Source organism: Erythranthe guttata, chromosome 3 (assembly GCF_056151865.1).
Source record: "Erythranthe guttata isolate IM_541 chromosome 3, IM_541, whole genome shotgun sequence".
Lineage (NCBI taxonomy): Eukaryota > Viridiplantae > Streptophyta > Magnoliopsida > Lamiales > Phrymaceae > Erythranthe > Erythranthe guttata.
The window spans coordinates 2,119,464-2,140,415 of record NC_142535.1 but is presented as its reverse complement, the minus strand read 5'-3'; the positions used below and the strand labels follow the sequence as shown (position 1 = coordinate 2,140,415).

The window sequence follows — 20,952 nt, the reverse complement described above, 5'->3', positions numbered from 1 at the left end:
TCCTTTTTAGTTGAATTTGGAGCAATAGTGATGGATTTCAAATGACTCCAAAATTGGAGTCATTTCAAATCCATTCCCCAAATCAAATCCCTCCTCAAATCCCTCCATCCAAATGGACCCTCAATATAGTTGTTTTCGTATAGCAATATAGTTGTTTTTGCACAACAATATTATTGTTTGAATAAATAGTTGATTTTAACAAATAGTTGTTTTGGAGATGTTTTGATTAAATAATTAGTTAATCTTACAATGGAAATAATATAATATATAATTAACTTAATATATTGTGAAACTGATGTATTATTGTTTTAATACTAATTATTTTAATAATAGTCGTTTTATTGGCATATAGTTGTTTTAACTGAAAACTAAATGAATATAGAAAATGAATATTTAAAGAAAAATATTAAAAAAATTAAAAAAATTAAAAAAAAAAAAGTATTTTTTAAAAAAAAAATATTTTTTAAAGAAGAAATAAAAAAAAATCGAAAATTAAAATTAAAAAAAAATAAAAAAAATGTCAAACTAGTGGATAATAAGTAGTGAATAGTGGGAGGGTAAATTTGAGAATATAAAAATAATGGGTTTCTCACTAATAAAGGAAAAGGAGCTGGACCCATCCTTATTAAAATAATGTTAGAGGGGGTTCTCACTAATAGTCCCTATTATCAAAATGATTTCACTAAGGTCCATTTGGATGGAGGGATTTGGGGAGGGATTTGATTTGGGGAATGGATTTGAAATGACTCCAATTTTGGAGTCATTTGAAATCCATCATTATTGCTCAAAAATCAACTAAAAAGGAGGGGTGGGAATTTGAAATCCATCTCCAAATCCCTCAATCCAAACAAGTCCGAGGGATTTGTTATTATGGATTTGAAATCCCTCTCCCAAATCCCTCCATCCAAATGCACCCTAAGTGGTTTTTTAATTGCCGATTAGGCCTTTAGTTTTTAAAATGACTTTCATGGAAAAAAGCTACCATTAGACGTGTGTGTACGCTACCTAATAAGAGCATCTTTGTGTTTGACTTGGGATTATTAAGTTTATTGGTTGCATCGGCAGTCGGATTTTTGGGGATTGCGCTTATCGTGAATGTGAAGATAAATCCCATATGTTTTGTTTGTCCATGCAGTATCCTATTCACATATGTCTTTTCACTCATGTTTATTTTTCATGTTTACTTCTTGTCTTGCATTAGGCATTATTTAAGGAAAAGAAAAAGAGAGCGAGAGAGAGAGAGAGCACGACGGGTTTTTTGTTTATGTGCCGGTTAAATTTGTTTTTTTCTTGCAACCGGATCTATTGGGCCTACTACTCACATTTCCACGTTTCGTATGAAGTTTGGCAAAGCCTGTAGTCTTTGTTATTTAATGCTGGATTTGATATCACTATCCTTTTGATTTTCGCATTGCAATTATCGTGTGGTATTGAGTTTGTGAGTTTGTGATTTTGTGTGCCCGTCATGTATGGTGACTTTTCTTACTTACTTTCAAAATTATCTCTATTTTTGATCTTTTTGTTAAGTGTTTGAACAGCTTGCTCGAATCACCAAGATTATTAGTCCATGTTGCGTTATCTATGCATGGTGATTGCCCAGAAATGGGGAGAAAAGAACAGTAACGATGGCATGAACACATGCATGGTGATTGCCCAGAAAGGGGGAGAAAAGAATAGTAACGATGGCATGAACACAGGGGGAGTTCCGACAACTGTTGCGACAGTGCATCAGACAGTTGCTGGAATAGTGCAAAAATACAGGACAAATAAGGAGGAATTCACTGTAAAGGGAAGTTGATTCTGCTACTGTATAATTTTTGTTGTTCTTTGCTTAATTGAACAACTGTACACTATCTGCTGAACTGTTTGATAAATTGTTGCAACAGTTTATATTTGCAGATGTTATTTTGAATTTTCTGATCCTTGTTCATGCATATATCATATATTTAGGGGGATTAAATGTTCTGACCAATCAATGCCAAAGGGGGAGAGTGTTAGAATCTCGGTGGGATTCTAAGTCCACAACACCAAGTGGAATTCTATGGAGATGTGTATTAATATGAGAAACATATTTTCCTTAGCTATCTTATTAGATAATTTGAGATGAAATAAATTATCTCTCCATATCAATCTCCTAAACACGTATCTCCAAAAATAGAAGTAATTTCACATTTTTAATATTGTGTTTATTGTCATTAATTGGTTTAGGTATTCACAAGAATATAAAAGGAGGAGCTAATGCTGACGTTATTTGCTGAGTCTTTTATCACGTGGATGATTTACCACGTCGCCCTCCACCGCCCTCAAAGTCTACCAAGCCAAGTAAGCAAAGGGGAAGAATGAAGTCATTTACAAAGGGAGCTGCCCAAGGACCACCTACAGAGGGAGAAACACATGCAGGGGGGAGCTGACTCCATTGTGAACCACCTGCCGAAGCCATTACTATTGAACAGTTGTTGAAACTATGGCACTTGCTACTGCAGCAGTTGATGCCACTCTTGTTGTTGGCTGTTCCTTTAATGCTGAGGATGATCCTTAGTTTTATTGCTTCCGTCTATCATCTGATTGTTTTATTTTCAGGTTTTTTTACTCAGGGGGAGAAAATGATTATAATCAATAACGACAAATGGGGAGATTGTTAGAATCCCTTGGATTCTAATTATACAAGAATTAAATAAAACTTGTGCCATAAGTTTGCATATACCGTGAGCTAAAGAAGGGAAGAGTCCTTGTAGCTTTTAATTCTTTTAATTTGTCATTAATTGATTTATAATTGGAATTATTCTTCTAACGAGTTATTCTTATTTTAACCCGATACTTTCTTGTGTGCATGTCTCTTATTGTTAGAACCACAATTAGATTCTAATATTCTCAAAGTCTTGGGCAACAAGTCATGCATGTTGTCGTGTGTTTTTAGAAGAAAAAGGAAGAAGTGGTTTCCTTGGTTTATATGTTGTCATTAATTGAAGATATTATTTTATATGGAAATTAGAATTAGATTAAGATTGAAAATCTTGTGATAAGGCATTATCACATTATTAAATATCTTTTGTGATTCTTATACGTACTTTAATTATTGGACTCTTACAGGTTCTCACATGACGTATAAATAAGGGAGCAGAGCACAAAATCAAAATAAATTAAATATGGCCCCAATTCCCAAATCATTCACTTACATTTTTCTCTATAATATCTAAAAGCATTAGAGTTACAAGACCTAACCAGATGGGTTTAACAATTTCATGAGTTGCACTATTCCCTTTCCTCAATATATGATAATTAGGGAAAATTGCGACCAGCCCTTGAGATAAGGTTAAATTATGAAGAAAAAAAAAACTTTTGTCCGGATAATTACAATCACTCATTGATTATGTATCATTGTAGATAAAGAATTTTATCCAAAACAAAGGGGCAATTATGCAATTATGGGGACAAGGAGTTTCATGCAAATTCAATGGCAGTTTCGTAATTAGATATTTGAATATAAATCAAATCAAATTATATGCCATGAAAAGTGGGCGTATATTAATATTTTTCTATTTTAATTTTAGGGATTTAATATTGATTCCTAAATTAAATAGATAATTGATTTTAAATATATATATTGACCAATAGGATTATTTCTTCTCCCCCAAGTTATAAAGAGATAAATATCTATTAATTATTTGCCAATAGAATTGTTTCTTCTCTTTCAAGTTACAAGAGATAAATATCAATTTAAATCAGCCCAATCAAATCGCGCCACGTCATCAAGAAGCCCATCAATGACTCATGTTCTACCACTATAAATAGGGACCCTCCCTTCACAATCCAAACACAACTGAAGGAGCAGAAACCGTAGGAGCAAAAAATTCTCTCTACAATTCAAGAAGCAAGGAAGAAAAATTCGTAGGATGTAAGATTGGAAGAAAAATTCGTAGGATGTAAGATTCTCTCTCTACATTCAAAGTGTTCTTTGTCAAATTCGAGGTGTTCTTGAGCAAATTCAAGGCATTCTTCATCAAATCCAGCGTTCGATCCGAGATAACGGTGACGGTGCCAAACCTTCGGATTAACGTTAATCAATTCAAGTCAAGATCATTGGAAGATTGAAGGGCCAAATCCATCAAGAATTTCAAGATCTTCAAGTCAAATTTAGTCAAAGTTCAACGTTCGATCCGAGATTCAAGTCGCAAGACCCTTGGAAAACGTTATTCAAATCCAAAATCAAATCCGGAGAAGATCAAGTCAACGACCCGACTCCGAAAATTCAAGTCAAGTATATATTGTTCCAGAGAGAAGAATCAGAAGATTAAAATAGAGATTGTAACCCGCAATTTATTCATTTTAATTCAATAAAATTATATTTGTTTAATTTTTCTTGTTTGTTTATATCGCAGATAAGAATTTGTTGTTACAATCATATTACACGTCCATCCTTACACTGTTAAATTCAACATAATTTTCTAGATTCCTCGAAATGTTCTCTAGTTTCTACCCGAGCACATAATAATAATACATTTACTAATAATAATAATAATAATAATAATAATAATAATAATAATAATAATAATAATAATAATAATAATAATAATAATAATAATAATAATAATAATAATAATAATAATTGGTCTTTCACATGCTTATATTTTCTTTTGTTTTGGATAACTTTTCGCATGCTATTGGAATCATACGAGGTAAAAGATTGTTGGCTTTTCATGCTATTATTAATTCATTCGTTTAATTCGCATTTAAGCCCCAATGAATATAATCATCAAAAAAGCCACAATGAATACATTTTCTTTTTCACTTGTATTCTGGCTGATATCACTTTACCCCGTTCTATTTTCAATTGCATCGATTTGTCCTCTTATACTTTGGCTCGATATCACTTTACCCCTTCTACTCTCAATTCCACTCCCTTGTACTTTGCTCGATATCACTTTACCTCATTCTACTCTCACTTGCATCGATTTACCCCCTTGTACTTGAACATTGTCAACGTGGCCCTCGCCGTTAGTTTCAGACCTTTGACCTTAATAACATCTGATCTAAATCTGAAAATTACTTAAAAGTCACCCCTCTCAGTTTAAATAATTATTAATAAAATTAAAAATAAATAAAAATAAAAATAAATAAAAATAAATAAATAAAATAATAAAAAATTCAAGACAACGAGAAAACATAGTCCACGACGCAAGCCACAATTTATTTTTTATTTGTTTATTTTTTTAATAATTATTTAAACTGGGAGGGCGGTTTTTTTGTAATTTTCAAACTTAGATTAAACGGTATTAAGGTCAAAGGTGTGAAAACTAACGGCGAGGGTCACATTAAGACAATTTTTCAAGTACAAGGGGGCAAATCGATGCAATTGAGAGTAGAAGGGGGTAAAGTGATATCGAGCCAAAAAATAAGGGGGCAAATCAATGCAATTGAAAGTAGAAGGGGGTAAAGTGATATCGAGCCAAAATACATGGGGAAGTAGAATTTACCCTAGTTTTTTTTGTTTATTAGAAAATGAAAAAGGGGGGAGAGAGAGAGAGAAGCAGAAGTTGGATATTTTTGAAAAATTGGGACAAAACTGTTGGTCAATGGATATCCACAAATATACATATATATGGATGAAACTATTCAGAGAGTTTCCACTTTCTTTCCTTTGAGAGAGAGAGAGAGAGAGAGAGAGAGAGAGAGAGCATTCAAAGATGGCTTACGGTGCTGTTTGTTGTGTTGAGATGACAATTGAGCGCCTTTTAAATTCTTGTCATATTTCGATTGTTCAAAATTCATCCCGACAAATCACTAATCTTTTGTACGAGGAGATTCTTTCCTTAAAAGAAACTCTCGAGAAATTCAATACAAGGATGAACACCGTTAACATGAAGATAGTGAAAATTTTGGAGGCAGAAATCATAGATGCAGTATACCAATTTGAAGATGTAATCGAACCCCATCTCTCAAATCAGTTCCATTCACAATCTGAAGAAGAGACCGACGACCATCCTCCATTAATGTTGTTCTCGGTAGACCTGCAAGAAATAAAGCAAGATATCGATTCCTTTATCGAAACGGTGGACAAGATGAAGAAGGCTTACATGCATGAGTTATGCAACCCTTCGCCCGAAGAAGATGAAGTTGAGTCGAGACTCGATATAGGTGGAGATGAGTCCAACATGGTTGGATTATCTGATCTATTTACAGAAATCAAAGATCGGCTTAATTCCTCACAATCTGAAGCGATGATTTTGTCTCTCTATGGGATGGCGGGCGTTGGTAAGACTACTCTTGCGAAGAAACTCTATCAACATCCATTAGTTGCGAGTCGTTACACCACGCGTGTGTTCGTGACCATAGGCCCAAAATATCAACTAGCGGATGTCTTGGTAGATATTCTAACACAAGTGAATGCCGATGCCGTTGATGAAATTATGCTTACGAAGGGAGATGAATTATTAGTCGAGTTGAAAAGGACGGTGCACGAAAGTTTAATGGATTCGAGATACTTGATCGTGTTGGATGATGTATGGTATAGAAAGCCATGTATTGAGTTGGTGAACTTATTTCCGTACCATAATAATGGAAGTCGAATATTGCTTACAACTAGGATACAACAAGTAGCTCATTGTGCTACTAACCATTTGAGTACTTTTAGAATACCCTTTCTTGATAAGAAAGAAAGTTGGGATCTTCTTCGTCACAAGGTGTTTGATGAAATGTCTTGTTCTCGTGAACTGGAGAAAGCTGGAAAGAAAATTGCAGAGAATTGTGAAGGTCTTCCTCTTACAATAGTTACAGTTGCCAGCATCCTTTCCAAAGCTGACAAGACTTTAGAGTACTGGAACAAAGTAGCTGATGAGAAACAAAATTCGGTTTACAAAGATGCATATGATCAAATGTCAAAGGTACTATATCCAAGCTACCACTACATGGAACAACATTTGAAAGCATGTTTTCTCTACATAGGAGCCTTTCCACAAAATTGTTCGGTACATGCATACCAATTGATCGATTTGTGGGGTGCTGAAGGATTTCTTAACACAAATTTTAGTACTCGTTCTTATTTGTTTGGGCTTTGTACGAAATATGTTATCATGTACAACATAGAAACACGCGGATATTACCTTCATTCATCCTTTTGGTACCTATGTAACAAAGAAGCTTCCAAGAACAAGTTGTTCTATGCCTTAACTTGTCTTGCTGATGCCTTACCAGAAGAAGGTATAAAGTACCAGCGTCGATTGAGCATTCGAAATAGTATTCTACTTGCCATCGAGGATGCGCACAACTCAATGGCATCAGCATCAACGGTACGCTCCATCCTCTGTACCGGCTATTATCATCAATATCCGGTACCACTGTGTTTGGAACATTTATGGTTGCTCAGGGTATTGGAAGCTCGAATCAGATTCTATGAGTTCCCAATGGAAGTGCTGAAACTAGTTCAACTAAGATACCTTAGTCTCGCTTATGATGGAAACTTACCGACTTCCATTTCCAAACTTTGGAACCTTCAACACTTGATTGTTGAGCAACATCTAAGAATTGTAAAATTTGGTGGGAATCTATCGTATCTGCCTATTGAGATATGGAATATGAAAGAGTTGAAGTCTCTTCATACCGGGCGGAGAGACCTACCACATCCTTGTGAAGGATCGATCGGCCTACCAAACCTCTTAACACTCTTAGGTGTGAGTCCTCAAAGCTGCACGAAAGTCGTTCTTGAAAAAATTCCTAATCTGAAGAGGCTATCGATTATAATCGAACTAGCTTATGATGCTATCGAGCCATTGAACTGCTTTGATCACATTTCCCATCTCCATGAACTAGAAGAACTAGTCTGTAAGATTGAGAATCCTGTATTGATGACCGATGTTGTCATTGCCCCACTTGCTCCTCTTTCAGACTTCCCATCAAGTCTTACAACGTTAACTTTGAAGGGTAGTTTCGGATATCCATGGGAAGAAATGAGAAAGATTTCCTCATTGCCAAATCTTAATTCTCTGACATTGCAGTGCTATGCCTTTCGAGGCCCGAAGTGGGAGGTTCGTGAGGACGAATTCCAAAGTCTAGTATTTCTCGAGATCGAAGACACTGATTTGGTGCAATGGAAGTTTGTGACAACGAATCCGTGCCTCCCGGTTGTTTCGTTCCTTCAAATCAAACATTGCTACAAGCTAAAAGAGATCCCTCTCACATTTGGTACATCTTTCCAAACCATCGGCATCGTTGACTGCAACCCTATGATTGCGAATTGTGCAAACAAATTAAAAGAGGAGTGGGACCGCAAACATGTTAGCCGTGGACGTTCATTAATTCTTAATGTTTGTTCTTCACTGTAACGACGGGAATTTCATTGAATCTTCAAAAGGTTAGTCGTTCAATCCTTTTTTTTTATCAAAACTTTTTTGAGGTCTAACTGGCTGATAAATTTGAAAAGAAAAATTCTTAAAATTTCATGACATTGAATATTACCAAAGTCTACTTCTATATATATGTATATGTATTCATTCTTCTACATAACTATAAATGGACAATAGAGATATGTGGTTGATAATATATTGGGATGTTATATATAAGTTGCGTTTGGATGAAACGGTTTGAATTTTGCGGATAGATCTTACGAATCTGACATGGATTTGAAATTAACTGCTACTATAACTCAAAAATGAAAAACTCAAACCGATAAGAGTTGAGGTTTAGAAATATATTACAAATTAAAATTTATTTGATTATCGATCAATGAATTTGTTGTTATGAATTTCAAAATTTTAACGTCAAATTTTCTCGACTCGAAATCATTGATCATGCTCCTTTATAACAGGTAAATTGTTTCGAGAATCATAGGCTGATTGATCATGAGAGAAATTACATCGACCATGTTTGCATCTTGGAATTGGAGGAACGTACTTCCAGTTTTCGGACCGATAAATAAAAGCATCTTTGAATATTTTGTTAATTATATATATCCATTTTCTTGATAATGTTGTTTGGTGTGGTTATTTTTTCTTGATTAGAGACGACAAAACAATAAGGGGGAAAAGATTACGGCGCATATGAAACATACTATCAATATATACTTGCACAAAAAATGCGCAATTTTCCAAAACGAAATTAACCAAGTGTACAACAAACAACGAAAGCGGGTACCATGTATTTATTTAATTTTCGGATCCGAAGAACAACTACGAATGTTGATATTGATGTTCTAGGCGGATTTCTTCGATTGAATTGAGCATTTTCATATATACCCAAAACTTCAATGAATTATTCGCCTGTATAATTAGGCTTTCGCTTTTCTGCAAATGCTTCCAAACCTTCCAATCGGTCCTTCGTATGTAAGACCTGCGCGTAGCAGTCTTCTTCCAATTCTAAAGCTGATGCCATATCTACCTCCAACCCTCGATCAATGGCTCGTTTAGCCATACGTATTGCCAAAGGTCCCTTTTATAAAAAAATCGATTACATGCGTAACAAAGGGAGAATAAACAACATGCATATAAATAGCAAAAACTAGGCTATATCACATTAATTTACGTTAAAACATATGCATGAAAGAATGTATTTATGCAGTTGACCATTTACCTTCTGATTTATATCCCTCGCGATTTGAAGAGCTTTCGCGCGAGCCTCGCCAGCTGGCACACAGTAATTAACAAGTCCTGTAAAGAAACCTATCTTCAGCATGCATAAAGCAGCGGCATGCTAATAACAATTTCAGACCACTCGATGAGATTCGACATTTGAAGATATATATTAAAAAAACATTAAAAAAAAATTGATAAATCTCTAATTAGACATACCCATGGATAAAGCATCCTTACTACCAATTTTTCTACCCGTAAATATAAGTTCCTTTGCTGTCGACTTTCCCACCAATCTAGGTAGCCTTTGTGTTCCCCCGGCCCTGTACATGCATTTCTTCACAAATTACTTAATGCATATACATATAACATATATATGTATATATATAGGGAAAAATACAGTTTTCATCCCTCAAATTTGCACTGATTTCACATTTGGTCCTCAATGTTTCAGAAATTCAACATTTTAAGTCCATTCTGTCAATTTTCCGTTAAAACTAACGGAACCAAGTATGTGCCCATCACTGCCTTAATGACGGACTAACGGTAAATTGACGGAAATGACCAAAACTGTTAAATTGTTGAAAGTTGAAACGTGAGGGACCAAATGTGTTTTTTTGTGAACATGGGGACCAAATGTGAAATCTGTGCAAACTTGAGGGATGCAAACTGTAATTTTCCATATATACACACACACACACACACACACACACATATATATATATATATATATATATATATATATATATATATATATATATATATATATATATATATATCATACCCAGGTATAATAGCAAGTCCCGTTTCTGGTAATCCGAGCACAGCATCTTCCCCTGTGCCATTCATCTTGAAAGTATAAAGCAAAGGAACACGACATGGCAGCAGACTAAAGATCACTATATCTTTTGGCACAAAGATATTAACTGACCACATATCCGAAGATCACATGATAACGCCATTTCAAGACCACCACCCAATGCCGCGCCTTCGATGACAGCTATTGTAGGAATATGAAGGTCCTGAACATCGTAAATTATTTTCTTAATTTGAAGTAGTAATAAATATTAAATAGATAATGAAGGAGGTGAAGAGAGAAGCCAAAGTAATCTAAGCATAGAGGAAACAAGTTTCACTCTAAGGATAAAATGTCGATAAGGATAAGTATAAACCTCCAAATAGGAAAATGTGGAGCGTAGCGAGTTCACGAAACTCTGAACTTCCGACGGGTTCATTGTTATCCTTTCCTACGAGTCATTATTCCAAAAGATGCGTCACCGGGCAAGTTTATAATAACTCTTAAATTGACATCTGATATACATTACGGAAATTAATGCAGAAAGCTCCAGTAAAAATACATTACGGCAACTGCATATAAATATAAGTTACATTTATCTGATAACGTCTTAATAAGAATGTAGGCTGTAGCCTATAGCTCGTTCAGATTTTGAAAAATACCAGCGATGAAACATAAGTGAACTTCGTGAGACAACAAGAAACGAAATATTGGCAGATAGAACTTAATAGTATAAGACCGAACAGGCAAAAAAGTTATACAGAGGAGGCCTCGAGTAGGATGATATGCAAAAATCACTTGCATTTTTTATATCCATGTATCTATCTGTGAGTTTCAACATTTAGCTCGAGTCCTTGTATCTTCGGAAAATCATTATTGTTTTACGTAGGATTGCTTTCTAAAGGGGGGGAAATAATATCACGAATTGCAGATCTTGCATTTGAATTTTTCACAAGTTTTAATCTATAAAACTTAAAGAATGTTCACTTTTGGCACAACAAAACTATTAGGCCTCGTTTGGTTGCCAAGATAAGATTAACCAAGACAAAATTAAATAATCTAATGAAACCAAATTGTATTATTGGATCTTGGAAGATCCAATAAAAAACATGCCTAAAAGGCAAGATAAGGCATGATAACATATTATTTGCGCGTCGACCCAGCAAGTTATTAGGGATACCAAACATCAAACATCAAACAAAGTCCCATTATTTAGTTAATCATGGCTAATTTCCCCGACCAAACGAGGCCTTAACATACATCTCAGGACTAAGATTAATTCTCCGGGATCGAAAGGTAACATTAACTATATTCTTTAAACGGGTACAATAGTTATGCAATTCTTCTTCTATTCATATCTTGTAAAATTCACGATACAATAGCATGGGCCCACGATACAAGGGCATGGGCCAATAATCGAAGGAATGTCTTACCTTCAAATCTGCACCTGCACAGAACACTCTCGGGACTAAACTGTTGATCATCAACACTTTTGCCGTATGGTCTTTATAAACAGCTTCAAATGTATGCTGCAATCCCCTCAGCATATCCTTTCCGATAGCATTCTTCGTCTCAGGCCGCTCCAAAGTAACCTCCAAAATTCCTATACGTAGTACATAGTTCAAGTGGTAGCAAAACAAAAGCATATGGCAAGAAATTCCAAAAGAAACCCGAAAATAAAAATAAAAACCTAAATTTCAAACTCATCCAGCTATATTTCACACACACACACACACAATTGTCTGCATCTTCATTGACTTCACGCAACTTCTATTTAAGCTAGTTAGCGTTAGTGAAATTTTCAGTATCCAACCGAACAGAGTTAGTCACATTGAAGTATAACTATCGATCAATTGCTTAATATTTTAATTTAAAAATTCGTCCCAGTAAGAATTTTCTTCGAATATATGGCCGATTGGTTAAAACTCCGCATGATAAGCTAAGAAATTGCAATTTATAACGACGCAACGAAGCAATTACAGCTAAACTCATTGCACAGAAAGCTGATCGCCAGTGACTAATTAATTACAAGCAAAAAAATAATTCAACTCCGATAAATCGAAAAGTAAGCTCAAACAAAGTTTTTCGGGTAGGCCATTTGATTAAATATTTATGTTTATGTTTCACTTCCCAATTTCATGAAGACTCAATTCAATACAAGATTAAAACCCTAAACGCAAAACAGGCGACGAATCTAGAACAATAAATTAAACGATAAAAATGATGAAATCACAGTGCAGCAGAAAGTGTAAACAATTACCAGAATCGGAATCGGTGAGTTGGTGCAATTTGACAGACTCGGAAGCTGCTGACTGGAGAAGGAGGGTTCGAATGCTCTGGAATCTGAATAAATGTGGAGCTGTATTTTGAAGCTTTAGATTCTTCATCGAATTGGCTATGGAGGCAACGGCTACCATTTTCAATTTCATTTTCTGAGTTACGAATTGGGGATTTTTTTTTGAAGAAGAAGACAATCTGATTTGATCAAAGGGCAGAGTCGGATTTCTATATTATTAATTTTTCGATTATTATCAAAATGATTTCACTAAGTGGTTTTTTAATTGCCGATTAGGTCCTTTTGTTTTTCTCTCTTTTTTATTTAATTTATTTTTTTATTTTAGAAAGGAATATGCACTTATTGGATAAAACTTCACCTGGATTATCTTCTATGTAGCATGGAAACTTCAGTTGATTAACGTTTCCGTATTTCGGACGTATTTCGTGTCCGACGCTCGAGAACCACTTGTTGGATATTTTATGGGTTGTTTTATAATTTCAAAAGAGTTAGAAACGTGTTTGAATAACAAATTTTCAAATATTTTTGTTGCTTCTCTAAGTATTACATGATTAAACAATCAATTGCAAATCGATAGTAAAATTTATTTTGAATATATTTGTACGAAGATAAATTTTAAAAAAATTATATATAAATAAAAGGGTCTATTAGATATAACCCCCTTAAACATTCAAATAATAGGGGTAGACCCAAATTTAAATTTGCCATTTCGATAAAAGCCCAAGCTTTTCGTAATTACATAATTACCCTCAATCAAATCCCACAAATCCCGTTACTTTACCTTTTTAAAATTAATAGACTATCTCATATATTTTAATAGACTATCTCATGTATCTAATTCGACTATGGGTTTAATTAATTGACTATTGGAAAAATAATAATATATATGGAAACTGAATAATATGTTTGTTTGAAATACTAATCAATTAGGGTAATTTTCCTTATTATATGAAAACGATTAGGGTAAATAATAATATATATGAAAAAATAATAATATATATGGAAACTGAATAATATGTTTGTTATACTAATCAATTAAGGTAATTTTCCTTATATCATGTAATAGACTATCTTATTGATCTAATTCGACTATGGATCTCGTTAATAGAGTATGGATCCCGTATTATTCAACCACATAGTATATTAATAATTTCAATATAGTACATTAATCTGCTGTGATAGTATATTACGGTTATAGTATTGATATGAAATTGTGTTACAAACAATATACCACTGAAATGACAAGAACATTGAGAACAACACCAACGTAAAGTATTCCACATAACCAATAAAATAGTACATTAATAATCTCATAATTTCAATCTAGGGTTTTGATAAAATACATAAATCACATCATAACACAATCAAACCAATATGTCGAGTTAAGAAACTCTAGTACATTAATAATCTCATAATAGTATAATAAAATGATAATGGTAGTATCATACGGTATTCATAATAGTATACTACTGTATTACAACGGTTTAACACTTAACCGAAGTTACCGAGCCATTACATCGTAAACACCTCTTTATAGCAACCAACCCACCAAACCTCAACAAAATCCGTACGAAATTCGCCATCGAAAAAACCTAAAATCATGAAACAAAATAAAAAATGCAGAATACTAAAAAATAATTAAATAGACTGCAAATACATTTGAATGATAATACATTAATATCATCAAAAATAAACTTAAAATGCAAAATTCATACGCTAAATTAAAAAAGACTACGAACTATATTTTAATGTACTACCCAGCACACTTAAATCGGCTGTTATAAACAAATAAACCAACTATCGACCGGGATAAAAACATGAACTCGACCAAAGCGGACAATTATTCCGATTATTGCATAAACCAACTACGAAGCTCATATAAAACAACTCTGGTCCGATCTGCGTGAACCATCCTCTTCTAACTCTGTCAATCCTCTTCCAAACAAACATCATCGGCAAAAAAAAAAACGATATATATATGACGGAATAATTTTGTTAAAAAACGTTCTACTTAATAGAATCAAGTATCAACACAACTCTTAAAAATTTCTAACCACCGTACAAGACAATCATGGACATTGAGCAAAAAATAAAAACGAATAACGCATTCATACCCGCTTAACAACGTCCAACAACAAACGCTCAAAAATCGATCCTATTTCCACGACGGTGCAGAAATCTTCAATGACGATAAAACCCGCTGGAACGATGAAGAGAATCTTCAAAAAATATTATACACGATTTGATATAACGGCCAATGATCTCACGTAAATTTATTCCGTGATTTTAGGCAACGTATCAGCAAATCTCAAATCACGTATTAAAGGAAATAAATGCCGTTTAATAATAAAACAGGGGTATTAAAGGGAAATTATATAATATATTTTGCCAAGTTGGCAAAATTGGGTGTATCTCAAAAAGGGGAAAAAAAATTGGATCTACCTCATTAGAAAATATGAACAAGGGGGTTTTCCCTAATAAACCCTAAATAAAAACTTATATATGTTTATATTAGGACCGGCAATTGATCCGGGCCTACCCGAAGCCCGATAGCTCGGCCCGATTTTATTTGAGCCGAGCCCCATTAATTGTGAGCCGGGCCGAGTTTGAGCCGTTTTATTAAACCTGATTAAACTATGAGCCGAGTCTGAGCTTACCATGGCTCGACCCGAATAAAGCCCGACTATATATATATATATATATATATATATATATATATATATATATATATATATATATATATATATATATATATATATATATATATATATATATATATATATATATATATATATATATATATATATATATTCGTTGTCCTTTTTCTTATTTTAGGTCTCAAGATTTTCGAAAAGAGTTAAGGACATTTAGAATTGCTTCTAGTTATTTTATTTTATGATTTTTTTTTTTCATTTTGGCCTCGGATGCATTTTTTAGTATAATTATTTAAGGATTAAATATTTGCAATATTAAGCTTTATTTATTTTTATTTGTTTTAATGGACAGACTATGATTATTTATTTATTTATTTATATTTTAAGCTTATTTTGATTTTCAATGAATAGTTTAGATTTTTCGCTTAGACTGCGAAGTTTTTTTTTTTGTTTTTCTTTAATATGTCGAACGCAAAGTTGTAAAATATGTAATTTGTTTATTGCTCGATATAAGCCCGATATAAACCCGAAGCCCGAAAAAATGCGTGAGCCGAGTTTGAGCCTATAGGCACGAGGCCCGATGATATTTGAGCTTGAGCCTATAATAATGAGGCCCGATGGTATATGAGCTTGAGCCGACCCAGGCTCGGCTCACACGGCCCGATTGCCAGCCCTAGTTTATATAGCATATTTATAAGCATGCCCCTTTACTTTTAACATTTACACATTTTCTACAAGCTCCCGTATCCCCATTTTTTGGACATGTCGTTTTCCCGTTTTTTTCGTATTATCGTTTCCGCATCCGTGCTACATAGATTGTCTCGCATCATAATATAAAGGGTAAATTACAATCACCCCTGAGATATGGTCAAATTACAAAAAAAAAACCTCATGTTTGGATAATTATATCTACTCCTCAACTACGAATTTTCTTACACCTCCACCCTTATGGTGTCAAATTCAACATACACTACCAAAAAAAATGGCTTTTGTGACGGATGATTCAGTCACGAAATGTAAGAAAATCTGTCACAAAAGCCCTTTTATCACAAATTTGTGACCGAATTGTTCTGTCAGAAACACCCTCGTCACAAAATAAATTTGTGACTGATTTTTCTTGTCCGTCACAATGTTTATGACAGATGCGTCTGTCGCAATTAAAAACAAATTCGTCACAAATACGTAATCTAGGGTCTCCAAGTATTGTGACGGATTTCGTCACAAACCTTTTTATTGGTCATTAATGTGTCACAAATCACTGAGAATTTACATCACTTGTCCGTGACAACATCGTCACAAAAAAACGTCCGTCACAAATATTCCATCAAGAACATCGGTCACAAATAATTCATTCAAAACTTCCGTCACAAAATTCCATCACAAGTATCTCGTCACAAATATGTTACAAATATTTAATAATCTTTCGGTCACAATTCCATCACAAGTATCTCGTCGTCACAAATATGTTACAAATATTTAATTATCTTTCGGTCACAATTCGATCACTGGTTATTGATTCAGGAAGTTTCGCTATTCGCTATTCAAAGCTATTTTAGTTTTTTTATATTTGTTATATGAATATTTCAAAACTTCATTCAACTTCAAAATTCTTGATAATCAACACACAATCTACTACAAAACAAAACTAACAAAAAGTAGAAAATACCAAGTAAATTCTCACAGAAAATTCTTAGAAGACCAAATTTACATATGATTCCACAATAGTCAAAACATATAATACATAGACCGAAAGAAAACTCGAAAGAGTTTTGCATTAAAATTGAAGGAAGCCACCTAATTTTTCAATTCGATACAAGTTAAAAAAGATATTTCTTCTGTAACAATGTTCGAGATCAATATCCTTCTCAGTTACGTGCTCGAGCTTGTTGATGCAGAAAGCTGGTTTCGATCAGACCGTTGCTGCATTGAGCCCTCAAATTTGAACTCGAACAAAATTTACACGAGACCCTGCGAGCAAAGAAATTTATTTAACAATCAGTAAATTCCAATGTGCAGATTTCATGATTATGGAAAAAGAATTTATAATTATTCCTCTATACTTACTGATGTGTAATCTATCACAATAGGAAACAAAAATACTCTTGTCGTCCACGATTATGCATGAGCCATGCAGAGTTTGTGATGAGTTCTTGGTGCTATTGGAATTTGAAAAACAAGAAATGCATCTTGCATCAATATTATTTAGAGGAAACATTATGATTAACCCCCAAAATCGTAAGCACTAGGTAAGGAAGGGGCAAAATACAAAAATCCGACCACTAAGATCTTCATTCTAGCTCTTTACTACAAAAAAATCCGAAAAAAAAGACAAACTTTTATGCAAAATCATATTTGTCTGAACACTAGAAGCAAACCTGCAATCTTAACTTTTCAAGGACTTGTATGGACAAAGTTTTATTGAAACATTCATTTCAACTTAGTAAAAGATTAAATCTAATTTGAAAACTTGCAGTAGTATAACACCTTCGGCACATTAGTCTAGAAGCAATTGAATAATATTTGGATAGGGCATTGATATCTCAAGATCATTAGAAGAGAAAAATGAAAATTCTGCTAAATGTAAAAGCACAACTCAAATGCATTGGCCATGACTAAAACCAACCTTAAAAGCAAATCTCACTACTTAGATGGAAAAAAGTCCTAGACTGCTAAAGGCACAATACCTTAGAGTTAATAAGACCTTGAAAACACTATTAAAAAAAATAAAAGTAGTGCGACCTCTAACAACTAGAGAAGATAAAAATACGTTAATCTCGAACAATAATTGTTTATATACGGCCTAACCGCAGATCTGGGGAATTAGTTATAACATTTCAATATACATTTGCATCCAAAACTCAGAATTCATGTAGACACAGATATGTAGTAAAGTACAAAATCAGAAACTACCCACTTAAATTGCCGGTAGAAGAAATTAGATAAGTACCTAAAATCACTGATGCCAAATCACTGATGCCGTTGTTGCTATAGATGGTAGAAACCACCGATGCTAGTAGAGAGCTATGGGCCTAATCGCAAAATCGCTGGTGGTCGGTCGGTGCGCCATGCCCAATCACAATAATTGATTCCCAGTCTACCGCTGTCGATGGTTTCATGTTTGAAACGGAGTTGGAGTTTAAAAAAAACCCGTAAATCCAGAAACCCTAACCTTGTCACCGGGTGTTTTGTTGATGTTTTCTGGTGCTTGTTGACAGTGTCCACGGTATTAATTTATGGTAGTGGGAGCGTGGAGTCAAATGTCAAAAACACCCTCTGACCGGCTGAAACCGATGAACCCGAAAATCGGTCAATGACCCGGGTTTTCATATCGGAGGCTGTTGGTGGCGGGATTTGGCCAGAGTTCGTCTGGGGTGGCTGGATCTGGGTGGAGTAGGCCGTGTGTTGCCGGGATTTGCGGATCTGGCCGTGGATTGCCGGAATCCGACGGGTTTGGTCGTGGGTCGAACAGATGGCTGAATATGGATGGAGAAAAAAGATGAATAAGAAGAAAACAAATTAGATAAGGAAGAGATAGAGAGGGAAGAAGAAAAAAAAATAGAAGTAACAATTAATTAATTGTGAGTAAAAGAGAGGGGATAGGTGCTGAATTTCTTGGGAAAGAAACAGAAATGAAGGGAAGGAGAAGCCGGCCGCAATGACGAGAGGAAAATTTAGAGAAAAGAAAAGGGCATAAAAAAATATTAAAAATTAAAAGAAAATATTAAAAAAGTGAATAAAATAAAGGTAAGAGTATATAAAAAAAATAATAAAGGGGAAGAAAGTGTAAAGATTAAAAAAAATGTATATAAATTATAATTTTAAATATTAAAATTTATAATATAATTAAAAATTTAAAAAACTAAAACAACCGGGTTGAATCGGTCCAATCGTAACCCGAATGCTTATCCCGTTTTGTGTCCGATCCGATTCTGACAACATTAATATTACATAATATACTACAAATCAAAGTACAATTAATTAATTTAAGCCGATAATTTTATTTAATTGTAGGCTTCATTTTTTAATTCATCAAGTTCTTTTTTCAAAATAGTAAAATATTGACATATGATTGAAACAATGCATTTTTTATTATTTATTTTTAGGGTAAATTACGAAAATCCCCATAAAAATATACAATATGTTACATATGTAAGTTAATTAATCAATGAAGTTACTTATTAACAAAAATGGATCAAATTTCAAAATTGTGTATCTTACAAACTCGGTCGAAAGTAATTTAAAATCAAATAACAAATATTTTTTGAAGCAAAATAATAAACAAAATTAAACAATTTTCCGAACCAATGTTGTTAGAACCGAACCGGACCGGTTCGACCGTGACCCGGCAATAAAACGGTTCGGTCTAACATTTGAAACCGGAAAAATCGAAAACCGGAGTCAAATGACCAAAATCCGGTTCGATCGAGTAAAACCCGAGAACCGACGAGTAAGTCAAGGAACCCGATTTTCAGTCAAAACGTCTCGAATCACCGTTGGTTATTTATGGCTAGATTTGAGCGAACCTTCATAGAATTAGTAGTGGGTGGCCGAATCTAGTCATGAGTGGTCGAAGGATTGTCGGATATGATCATGGGTAATCGAATAGGAGTGGTCGATTGCTGCATTTGAAGAATAAAAAATAAAAAATATAGAGTATAAGCAATAAAATATAGTAAAAAGTAAAGTGAAGTCGATAAAAGTGAAAATTATAAGTGGGATATTAAAAATATACAGAAAATAATATTTTTAAAACATTAAAATTAATAAAATAATAGCATATTAAAAGAAAATCAAAAATCAGGTTAAACCGGTTCGACCCTATAAACCCGTGACCCAAGTGGTCGTCCGGTTTTATAGCCGATCCGGTTCTGAAAATATTGCTCCGAATTGTTGTGTTCCTAGATTATTTTAAGTGATTTTTTATCACCTCGCCTAGCCAATAAATAATTAAAAAATATCTTAATAGTTAAAGGTTGAAGTATTGTCCCAGTGCATTACAGAATTAAAGAGGAATAGTATGAATTTTGAACAATATCTAAAATATATTTACAATATTAGCATTGGAATAGTTCAATTTGTTATATTATTATGTTTTTTAATATATTATAATCAGTTTTAGTCACCATTAAATTGTTTTACAAAGATCAAAATAAGTATAAATGATTAATAAATCAAAATCAAAATGTAATTATTTTTAATCAATAAACATATGTGTCGAATTTGTGACCAGGATATCAAAAGTGATGAATTAATGACGAAACTTAAAATGTGACAGATTCGTTACTGAATTACATGTGACGGATTTGTGATTGAATAAAGATAGTGACAGATAAATGACAAAATTTAAAATATGACAGATTTATGACGGAGTTGTGTATGACAGATGTGTGACGGCGATGCAGTAACGACGGATCAATGACGAATCGTGACATGGGACGGATTTATGACTGAAATCTATGTGACAAATTTGTGATGGAAACGGGATTGTGACGAATTTGTGATCAATATTAGTCAAACTATTGCTTCTTTAAAAATATTATGACCGATATGTGACTACACTATTTTTCGTCATAAAATATGTCACTGATTTGTGACAAAACTAATTTCTGTCAAACAAGATGTGACTGAAATGTGACAAAAGTTTGG

General features: G+C 33.7%; 2 protein-coding genes and 1 long non-coding RNA gene across 4 annotated transcripts; 1 reads left to right on the top strand and 2 right to left on the bottom strand.

Annotated features, from left to right (window-relative positions):
* The first annotated feature begins 5,579 nt into the window (after positions 1-5,579).
* On the top strand, positions 5,580-9,090 carry LOC105950985 (putative late blight resistance protein homolog R1A-10). The gene is made up of 2 exons (XM_012974378.2): positions 5,580-8,347; positions 8,801-9,090. Exon 1 carries the CDS (start codon positions 5,685-5,687, stop codon positions 8,316-8,318), a length of 2,634 nt encoding a protein of 877 aa, XP_012829832.2. The 5' UTR covers positions 5,580-5,684; the 3' UTR covers positions 8,319-8,347; positions 8,801-9,090.
* On the bottom strand, positions 9,032-12,886 carry LOC105950989 (putative enoyl-CoA hydratase 2, mitochondrial). Its single transcript, XM_012974381.2, has 8 exons — positions 12,617-12,886; positions 11,790-11,959; positions 10,733-10,807; positions 10,492-10,582; positions 10,345-10,396; positions 9,780-9,883; positions 9,562-9,638; positions 9,032-9,420 (listed from the first exon to the last, which is right to left on the bottom strand). The coding sequence occupies exons 1-8, from the start codon at positions 12,783-12,785 to the stop codon at positions 9,244-9,246; spliced, it is 915 nt and encodes a 304-aa protein (XP_012829835.2). The 5' UTR covers positions 12,786-12,886; the 3' UTR covers positions 9,032-9,243.
* A 4,090-nt stretch (positions 12,887-16,976) lies between these two features.
* LOC148771494 (uncharacterized) lies at positions 16,977-18,979 on the bottom strand. Of its 2 annotated transcripts, XR_016030207.1 has the most exons (4): positions 18,476-18,979; positions 18,254-18,406; positions 17,371-17,462; positions 16,977-17,274 (listed from the first exon to the last, which is right to left on the bottom strand). It is a non-coding gene; the product is annotated as an uncharacterized LOC148771494 (long non-coding RNA). The 2 variants fall into 2 exon arrangements; XR_016030206.1 differs by lacking the exon at positions 18,476-18,979 and having other exon boundaries at positions 18,254-18,469.
* Positions 18,980-20,952: the final 1,973 nt, after the last annotated feature.